Source organism: Triticum dicoccoides, chromosome 6B (assembly GCF_002162155.2).
Source record: "Triticum dicoccoides isolate Atlit2015 ecotype Zavitan chromosome 6B, WEW_v2.0, whole genome shotgun sequence".
Taxonomy (NCBI): Eukaryota; Viridiplantae; Streptophyta; class Magnoliopsida; order Poales; family Poaceae; genus Triticum; species Triticum dicoccoides.
In genome coordinates, this window is record NC_041391.1 from 537490984 (window position 1) to 537500810 (window position 9827).

The 9827-nt window shown below is 52.5% G+C and overlaps 2 protein-coding genes across 2 annotated transcripts in view; one reads left to right on the forward strand and one right to left on the reverse strand.

Moving 5' to 3' along the window:
- LOC119323607 (universal stress protein A-like protein) overlaps positions 1-2322 on the forward strand; it is a 6607-nt gene extending 4285 nt beyond the window's left edge. The window contains exon 5 of the mRNA XM_037597300.1: positions 2079-2322. Coding sequence (XP_037453197.1) covers positions 2079-2104 — 26 coding nt within the window. The 3' untranslated portion in view covers positions 2105-2322. The remainder of the gene's footprint in view (positions 1-2078) is intronic.
- Positions 2323-2355: 33 nt separating this feature from the next.
- Positions 2356-4624, reverse strand: LOC119323606 (transcription factor bHLH63-like). The gene is made up of 6 exons (XM_037597299.1): positions 4124-4624; positions 3808-4008; positions 3576-3710; positions 3155-3481; positions 2988-3066; positions 2356-2521 (listed from the first exon to the last, which is right to left on the reverse strand). The coding sequence occupies exons 1-6, from the start codon at positions 4397-4399 to the stop codon at positions 2484-2486; spliced, it is 1056 nt and encodes a 351-aa protein (XP_037453196.1). The 5' UTR covers positions 4400-4624; the 3' UTR covers positions 2356-2483.
- Positions 4625-9827: the final 5203 nt, after the last annotated feature.

Below are 9827 nucleotides of genomic sequence, written 5' to 3' on the forward strand. Positions count from 1 at the left end.
TCGCGGCGCCACCCGCGCTTCCCGCGCCCGCCCCAGCGCCGCAGTGGCCGTACTGGCCCGCGCCGGCCGCGCCGGTCCAGCTTCCACCGCCGCTGCCCAGCTCCGGACTAGGCCAGTCCACACCGGGGGGCCTCCCGATCCAGCAGGTCCAGTTTCCGCCGTCACCGTCCCCAATTCCGCCACCGCCAGTTTACACGGAGGCTGGGCACCCATCGGTACCCACACTGCAGTCTGGGGCCTCGTCCGGCTCCGCGGGGGCCTATGACGGCCTCCCCACCGTTGACCGGGCGCCGTCATCATCACTGCTCCGCACCGCCGAGCCGGTCGGCCATGGCGCGCCGACCCAGACGCCGCCACGGTTCGCCAAGATCGACTTCGCCACTTATGATGACACGGAGGACCTGCTTAACTGGCTCAACCAGTGCGACCAGTTTTTCCGTGGGCAGCGCACGCTCGCGTCGGAGCGCACTTGGCTGGCATCCTACCACCTCTGCGGTGCAGCCCAAACATGGTACTATGCCCTCGAGCAGGACGAGGGCGGCATGCCCCCGTGGGAGCGCTTCCATGAGCTGTGCCTCCTTCGTTTTGGGCCGCCGATCCGCGGGAGTCGCCTGGCCGAGTTGGGCCGCCTTCCCTTCACCTCTACGGTGCAAGACTACACCGACTGCTTTCAGGCCCTGGCGTGCCACGCGTCCGGCGTGACGGCTCACCAGCGAGCCGAACTCTTCGCCGGCGGTCTGCCAGATCATATCCGCGTGGACGTCGAGCTGCAGGGACCCCAGGACCTCCAGACGGCCATGTACTACGCCCGCGCGTTCGAGTGCCGCGCGGTGGCCATGCAGCAGGCAGCACCGTCCCGGGCCACTGGGCCACTACCCGGACCAGATGTTCCCGCGCAGGGTCGGCCTGACTCAGGCTTCCGCGGCACCCCTCGCCGCGACCGTGGCGCGCCCGTTCCGCCGGCTCACCTTGGCCGAGCTACTCGAGCATCGCCGGCAAGGGTTGTGCTTCAACTGCGACGAGCCCTACACGCCCGGACACGTCTGCCCGCGACTCTTCTACCTGGAGGCTGCAGACTACATTGAGGAGGACGCCGTCGCCGCCGACATGACCGCCCCAGCTGTCGCGAAGGTGTTTGACGCTGGTTGATCACCTCGAGGAGTTCAGCAAGCGCTTCCCCACCTTACAGCTCGAGGACGAGCTTTTTGTGCAGGCCGGGAGAAGTGTTATGACCGTCATATTAGGGGCTTAGCCTAGTGGGTTGTGGCTCAAGTTATCTTATCGTTATTAGGGGCTTAGCCCGATTATCTTATCATTTGCTTAGGAGTCAAGTAAACCTCTCTATATAAGGGGAGGAGATGTATCAATCTAATCAAGAAAGAAGCAATCATATTTGCTCGGCTTCCTTAGGGAGCCGGGAGACCTAACCCTAGCCGCCTCCTTCCCTGCGCCATCTCCCTCTCAGCCGTCGCCTCCTCGTGCACGACGGCGCCCAGCCCCCGGCGTCCGCGTGTTCGTCCACGACCAGCTCCCTCCTTCCCCTACAACCTCCGGCCTAGACCCGGTAGAACCCTAGTTTCTACCACTAGCAGTTTCTAGTTGTGAGGAAATTTTTGTCACAAGTCCACCTTATGTTCACAGAGAGCAATTTCTGCTCTTTGTCAACGCAAATCTGCGCTCGGGCAAAGGCTCATTTCCTTTTCCTTTTCACACTAACACTGTAATCGTTGATGATTCTTTTTCTTCAAAGCAATTCATTAATTAAGTATTAGTTTCTGATGGAAAAATATCCACTTGATAAACAATGTTTTTAGTGTAGTTCTGCTGACTGGGTCACAATGAGAGCAAAGTTATCTTATACTGTTGCCTTTTAGTGGCAAACATATTTGATGGTTTAAGAGACATTGAAATTTGAGTAGCACCCATGAAAAATCTGAAACAATATACCTTGCTCGAGGGGGTGGGGTGGGGGAATCTGGGTGCACTTATATCTTCATCAGAACTTATTTTCAGTGATGATGTGCATACGAATTATGTTTTACTTCGAGTATAAGTAAGGTTGAATTATGTCTTTGCAGAAGCTGGTGAACAGTCTGTGCTTTAAAGAGGGGACGACAAGTAGGAGACAGCGGTGCACTGGTTTGGTGTCGCACCTTCAGTTTAATGTAATTTATCTGATAAGATGTGTGCATGCTGTTGTTCTGGATTTGTTTGTAGTGAGAATATTTATTCTGAACAAGGTAGCGAGAACATATTGTAAATGCTTTTGCTGTAATCTGAACCATTTGTGTAGCTCGGCAGTGAAGAATTGCGGATTGCTTATGATTTGGTACATTAGCAATACAAGAATATAACTTCACACACAAATGTGCTTTGTTTTAATTGCTGACAGAATACTGCATTAGTACAGTTGCTATGAATAAAGAATCTTCAGCCGCACGTATAGCTGCACTTAAAACTCCAGGGATGAGAATTAATCCCGCTTACAATTCCATTTTGAGGTTGTCTAGCAAACAGTCACCTGCAAGTGAAAGTAGCATCTTGATTCAGGGAACATGTTCTTCTGAAGTTAAAAATAGCACAAAATGGACACTTCAGTCCTAACACTGCATTACGTACTAAAAGTAGAAGCCGGATTCAGGAAAATGTTCAGCATAACCGCTTACTCAAGTTTCAATGCGTTCATTACATATGCTTCCTGTGCTCAACTGACTATACACATGCATCTTCCAAATCTGCACTCATTTTTAGTCGAGTACAAATGAAACAAGATAAATACTGTTTGACGCATTTTTTTTGTCAGAGTTCTGTAATGAGATTCTTTAACCTTCTGTCAGTATAGCAGGTACGTGATGACCACTGGCCTCATCTTAACTGTAACAACATCTTATTTTTTCCTTGGCTAACTCTGTATCTATGTTCTTTCACACAAGAATATCAGTACAAGGTAACCCTGCAAGCTTTGCTTCAGAGAAGCAGCTACTCACTTTGAACTGACTGAAACTGTGCGTCAAACCCACTGAACAAATGCTGAGACGCAATGTCCCAAGCAGCAGCTCCATTCACCTGCAGCAAAATACAGCAAAAAGAAGTTCAGAATACCATCTACCAGAACCGTACATCATGCAACGACGGTCGATCTCCGGGCACATACATCGAGGGATGACTCGACCGACGCGGCGGCCGACACCGAGACCGGCGTGGCAGCCGCCGACCGGGACGCGCTCTGCGCCGCCGGGTACGGGTTGTTGAGGAGCATGTCCAGCCCGAACCCAGCAGCCGGCTGCTGCATCTGCTGCATGGTAGTGCTGCTCATCTGAAGGCAGGACGGGTCCAGCTGCGCATGGTGCATCGGCAACGTCATGGCGGGCAGGGCCGCCGCGGGGCCGCACGCCTGGTTCATCCGCCTGCCGCCGAAGAGGTCGTCGACGATGTTGAAGTTCACCACCGGGTTGGAGGCGGCGATCTTCATGGACAGGAACTGCGTGCGTGCGGCCATGTCCAACAGTAAGAAGCATGCAACGTGATCTTCACATGAGAGAAGCAGAATCAGCGGGTGGCTGATGCGTGCGTACCTCGACCTGCTTCTGCAGGGACTGGACGTAGTTAATGATCTCGTCGAGCATGCCGGCCTTGCCAGTGACCTTGTCGCACCCGGGCACCAGCTCCTGCAGGTACCTCATCCGCTCGCTGATCCGCTCCCGCCTCACCTGCATCATATGCGCAACAAGATCAAATTGGGTCATACATGTCGTTACACAAGGTTTAATTGCTGTTTGTACTACTATCGATCTATAATCTATATACCCGTTCGGCGAGGCTGTGGCTGTCCGTGGCCTGCCCGCGCCGGGCTCGGACGTGGATGTAGTCGGTCTTCTGGCCGGTGGCCGCCGCCTCCGGCTTCTTCCTGGCGCACGCCTTGGGTTTCTCCGGCCTGCCTTTCGCCGCTCCTTCAGCCTCGCCAGGGTCGCACAGCTGCTGCTTCCCTCTCGGCCTCTTGCAGTCGTCCTGGCAAAGGTTTTTTGTCAGTCAAAGAAGAGCACACCAATAAGCAGAGCGCAGCTCGAGGCTCACGCAGAGACAGAGGCTCGCAGCGCATGCACAAAAACATCGTCCGACTCACCTTTGCGTCCACATACGCGTCAGGTTTTCTCTTCGTGGACCCGTCGCCGCTGCTGGCGCTACCGCTGCAGGAGAAGGAGTTGCCGGCGCCGTTGCTGCTGCCCGGTGGTGGTGGCGCGCCGAAGGCCGCGTAGCAAGCGCCGCTGAGGTCCGGCCACTCCTGCTGCTGCAGGTACCCGAACGCGCCGCACAATGCGCGGTACTTGTCGTCGTCGTCGAGCAGGCCCTGGAAATGGCTCTCCACGGACGCCGCCTGACCGCCGCCGCAGTGCGCCATTAGTCACCACCGCGCCAAGATCGATCGAGGCGCAACAACAACAAGGGATGGCGATTAAGTCGGGCCGAAGCTTTGGTTGATTCTTCTGGTGTAGTGCAACTAACTATGGATCTTCGAAGACAAGCAAGCAACCAGGCGAGGCGAGGCGGCGTAGGGCTTGTGCCTGAAGCTTGCGTGTCCCTGTCTCCTCGGCCCTCTTTTGTGCTCCCTGGAATTTTTCCTAATCCATATATATAGAGGGAATGATAGGTGGCTGTGTAGGAAGTAATCGTACTTTTCCTGCGAGATTGAATTGGGCCCTTTAGGTGTGATCATGTGAGGTAGGGCAGGGGCTGGGTAAAGGAGGGACGGGTCCCTGTGTTTCAGCTGGCAGATGCATGCAGTGGCTAGCAAGTCCCGCTCAGGCCCCTCCATTTGTCTGCAAATTGGTAAGTGGCTCGTTCCCACATCTGCCTTAATTTGTAAGGCTGATGCGCTGTCGACCAGTGAGGCTAGGGAGACCAGTTATGATGTGTGAACAACACCCATTGATCAGAAATGAGCATTCAATTTTTCGAGCAACCAGCTGTAGCTCTGCCTTTTCATAAAGAAGAAGAAATTTGACAATTAACAAGGAAAACAGACAAAGCTTTGTGGTCTCGAAAAAGGCCGGCTTTGGTTCAGCTCTCGGGACAATGTTGCACCTCGACGACCCTGTCGCCCAAGCGACCATAGTCGCCGCCCTACAATACGACCCGGGTTGCCGTTCTAGCTTACAAACCTCGACCACACACACCAGCCCTGAGGTTGCATACCAGACGAGCCAACGACTCTGCAACCCGTGTGACCATAATCGACACCCTGCAAAACAGTTGCTCTTACGGAGCCGCCACGGCTCCAACTTCCACATCGCCCCCTAGGCACTGACACCCAAGTAACCAAACTCGACAACCAGCAACACAAATTCACTCTCCCAAGCTGCCACTCCAGCATTCACACCGACCCAGAGGCCGCGCAGCTTCACATGAAAAGTATCTTAATCTTCCCGGTAAACAGGGAAAATCCAAGTCTCTCGAACGAGATCTTGAATGAGTGGTAGATCATAGTATTATTTCCGAGGTTTCCAATATGAGTTGGGAGGTAAGTCTATTGGCTAAAAAAATGACTGTACAACTCTCAACTATTAACATGGCTACTCATAAAATGTGCCTAAGAATCCTTCACTTTCATAATTTACCGTGGTTGTTGAACTGTGCTGTGATGCGATGAACTTATATCCTACTCCCTCTGTTCTTAAATATTTGTCTTTCTAGAGATTTCAACAAGTGACTACATATGGAATAAAATGAGTGAATCTACACTCTAAAATATGTATATATACATCCGTATGTGGTAGTTTATTTGAAATCTTTAAAAAGACAAATATTTAGGAACAAAGGGATAATTGACATAAAAGATATGATCACAAAAGGAGCCAAAAAAAGGTGTAACCGAACGGTGAAATTAACAGAAACAGGCCGGGCAAATGATCTACCCAGTGAAAATGAATAGCTAAGCAATGAAGGACCCCTTTGTGCATGCAGTGAAACGAGAGGGTTGCTTTCTGAGTTTTGACCGAGGCTACAAAAGGACGACTGGCGCAGTGACAGCTGCTGCAATAACCGCATGGACAGCTCTATCCTTTCTGCGTGCACTCACTCGCACACTGGCCCCCACCACCGCTCATCCGCCACGTGTACACTGCATTAAGACGGCGAGATCGCCGGATTAATGATAACAACCCTTTGGCCATTACTGTCGGAAATTGTGCTTTGCGTTGTCGCTAATACGATGATCAGTATACGTGCACGTCGGCTTAATTCCTCTGGCACCATCAGTCCTCTTTTGATACCAGTACTGCCGATGATGATGGATAAGACCTGCGACAGTGTAGTGGTTCTTGTCGATTTTCATGAGGCTGTTCCCCTTTTTAAAAAATTCGTCTGTCGTTTTTGCGGCCGGAGTATTTGCAGTAGCTTCGAAATGGTGTGATATTTATGCGAGAAAATCGTCGGCGTTCATGTTTGTTATGTAATTTATCGTGTTTGTTATGTAGTCCTATTATTATCGTCGGGTGTGCTAGTTTTGTCACTTTATAACAATCCGATGGTTTTTTACCTTGCTTTTGAATCATGCTCGAGCCCCACCACTGTACACGCGAGATGGCCTTGGACCTTGAGCAGCAAACAACTGCTAAATTGCTAACCTGAAAGTTTTGAAGTTTTCTTAGAGCAAGTACAATAAAGCTGAGTCAGCGGGCTATAAAAAATAAAATAGTATATTTTTGTTTAGTTGGAGGAAAGAGAAGAGGAGAGAGAAGGTAAGCGGACTCTTCGTGAGAATGAAAGATGAGCCACATAATAAAAAAATAGTTTATTCTTTTCATCTACTATTGTACATGTTGACTATAAGATGAGCTGTAGATAGGGGCGGCGCTAGGGGTATTCTTGGGTCTTCATGTGAATACCCATGATTTTTACAAAACAATGTTGATTTTGGCAAAAGAGTGACAATTTTTAAAAAATAGCAATGTTTTTTTGGTAAAATGAATACACATGAATACCCGTTTGCAGATTTCTGAAGTCGCCACTGGCTATAGATGACATGACACTGGCTTATAGCCAGCAGCTGGCTATACTATTAACCATGCTCTAATTAGCAGGGTGGGTAGTTAGTAGTCACCGTTTGCGAGGTCGAACAGCTGGCTTCAGCCAAGGTGGGAAGAATTCAGAGTGTCACTACGTACCCAGCTCGTGGTCACTAGTTAGCCGATGAGCTAGCAAGTCACCGTTGGTTGTTTGCATTGTTCCCTCCGGTGGGGTCGCAGTCATGGACGCGTCCAGCGCCCACACCACACAGGCCGATGGAGCGAGCGCCACGCAGTAACCACGGGTGGCTACGTGCGTGCTCTAGCCCCATACGTACATGCATCGCATCGCATGCCCATCAATCCATCATCCTCATAGGCATAGCACCAACCCAGCCCAGCCAAACCTCTCCTCCACCCTTGTCGGCCCTGCAGTCCGCCACTGCTCCGGAGCAGCCAGCGCCAGACGACGCATCATGCTCATGCATGCATGCATGCATGCAACGTACTCCTCGAGAACGGGCGGGGTTCCTGTTCCGTTCGGGAAAGGGCCGGCGTCCCCGTGTCCTCCGCCTCCTCTTGTGGGCAGACACGGTCAGAGTCAGGTCGACCGGAAATTCAAGGAGATCGATCGGGCAGACAGAGGCATGCCAGTATGTGCATGCAGGTGCAGGTGCGCGACTCTGAACCTCTGATGATGAGGCTCATATCAATTGCAGGTGGATGCATGGTGGATGGGCTTTGGTCAGGCCCATGCGATGCATGCACTGCAGGGTGGGCGTGGGGTGGTGGGGAGAGGTGGGTTGTGTGTGGCTTGTCTTGTATTTGTCGCTGCCGGCGGGAGGCGCGGCAGAGGGGATCTCTGCCGGTGCGCCCAACAGGGCCCCTGAAAACCACCGGTGAGCAGACACCCCACATGCGCACCTCCGGCCCGCTCCATTGTCCCCTGTGGCAACGGCCGGCATTCCTTCCACCGCATCACCTTCGTTCGCAGGGGCTTTAATCTTGATCGCCAGGGGATCATGCGTTGCATGAACACGCCACCGAAGGGGAGATTATTATGGAAAGACAAATGGAACAAAATATATGTATTTTTTAGAGTTCAATTAACAAACAGGACATGGAAGAACTAGCTGGTGGAGCATTAGGGAGATGGATGCATTGCACTGGCTCCACAATCGGCCGATCCTCTCTCTGTTTCAATTGTTGCGCGTCTGTGTCACCAGCTCTTCTCGTTAGCTGGCCTATCACCAATCGCTCAAAAGTGACCAACGATGTGGAATTGCCATCGCAGATCCAGCAGCAGCAGCACCACCATGCTTTCGCTCTAGACGCATTCGATCTGATGGAAACAGGCCGGATTACTGCACGGCACGCAAGTGGCTGCTTGCTTCTCTGATCCTCATCATCGTCCCCTGTTTGCTGGTGCGGATCACCTTGCCTTGGTTATTGTGGACACTGAAATTAACCTTTTGTCGTGATGCAGCCCCAACTTGGCAGCATATTAATCTTTGCTTTAGTTCTGTCTGACTGGGATGCGTGTAAATGCCCGTAAACCAGAGATCAACCGGCATTATGTTTTAGTGGAGCTGTGGAGTTGCCGGCGAATACTGCATGAAACACACCTTCGTCCCGCTTTAGCGCCGGCGACAAAAAGGGCTCAGCTGCGCCCACATATCCTCGTTTACCGTCGGTTTGGGCCGAAATTACAACCGGCAAACCTAAGCCGAACCCAGCGCACCGGGGGCGCCGGCTGAAGCGAAACGGCGCGTGGGCCCGCGTTGTCGGCGACACCGGCCGATTTCCCGCCTTTTCTACCCCTTTCCCTCCATTTTCCCAGTGTCACCCCTCTTCTCCTCGCCGCTCCCACCGTTCTCTCCCCACGTCCGTCCAGCCAAAGCAGAGGAAGCCGAGGGCACCGATGACAAGGCCCCCGGGCTTGTCAAACGCCCAGTGGAAGGCCGACGTTGATCACTGGGAGGCGGTCACCGCCGACCGACGAAACAGGCTCATCATGAAGAAGGCCAGGTACACGGCGACGGAGCAGGAGGAGGCATCTCGCGCGGGGATGGCGAACCTTCCGCCTCAATAGACCGTCCAGTGCCTGATGTGGTCACCTATTACAGGTACAGTCAAGGACTCATCATTTGGGGCTCACATAGGGCCATCACCATCATAGGTAGGTCCCTGGAACGTGCCAACATTCGGATGCATACATCAGGAGGTTCACTCGGACGGCTCTGTGGCACTCGGACGAGCACACGTCACTAGGCTGATGGACCACCAGTCGAATGTAGAGGACATGAGGACGTCGTGGGAGCTGCAGTCGGGGAATCCTAAGTTACCCACTAAATAGAGTTATAGCTACTGTTACCTGTAATTGCTGTAGTAGAGGCTCATTACGCTAGTAACTGACTCATTCCGTGACAGTTAATGCCTCGGTGGCGTGGGAGACATGGGGCTGCAGCGCACTCTATATAAGCCGCACCCCTCTTCATAGCCAGGCACATTCAATCTCTGTAATCATACCCATCATATCGAAGCAAGCCTCAGGGCATGAGACGTAGGGCTTTTACCTCTGCCGAGAGGGGCCTGAACTCGTTAAACACCGAGTGTTACACCTGCACCGTGGCTAGTCTCTGCTCTGTATTCGTACCCCTAGTACTCATTGTCAGGATCGTAACCCCGATAGTTGGCGCCCACCGTGGGGCTAGGCGCCTAGCAAAGTTCCATAATGGAGGTGGTTTTCTTCATCATCATGCCAATCGACGATGAAATCCGTTTCGAGGCTCTCTCCTTCATCACCAACGACTCAGCGTGGCT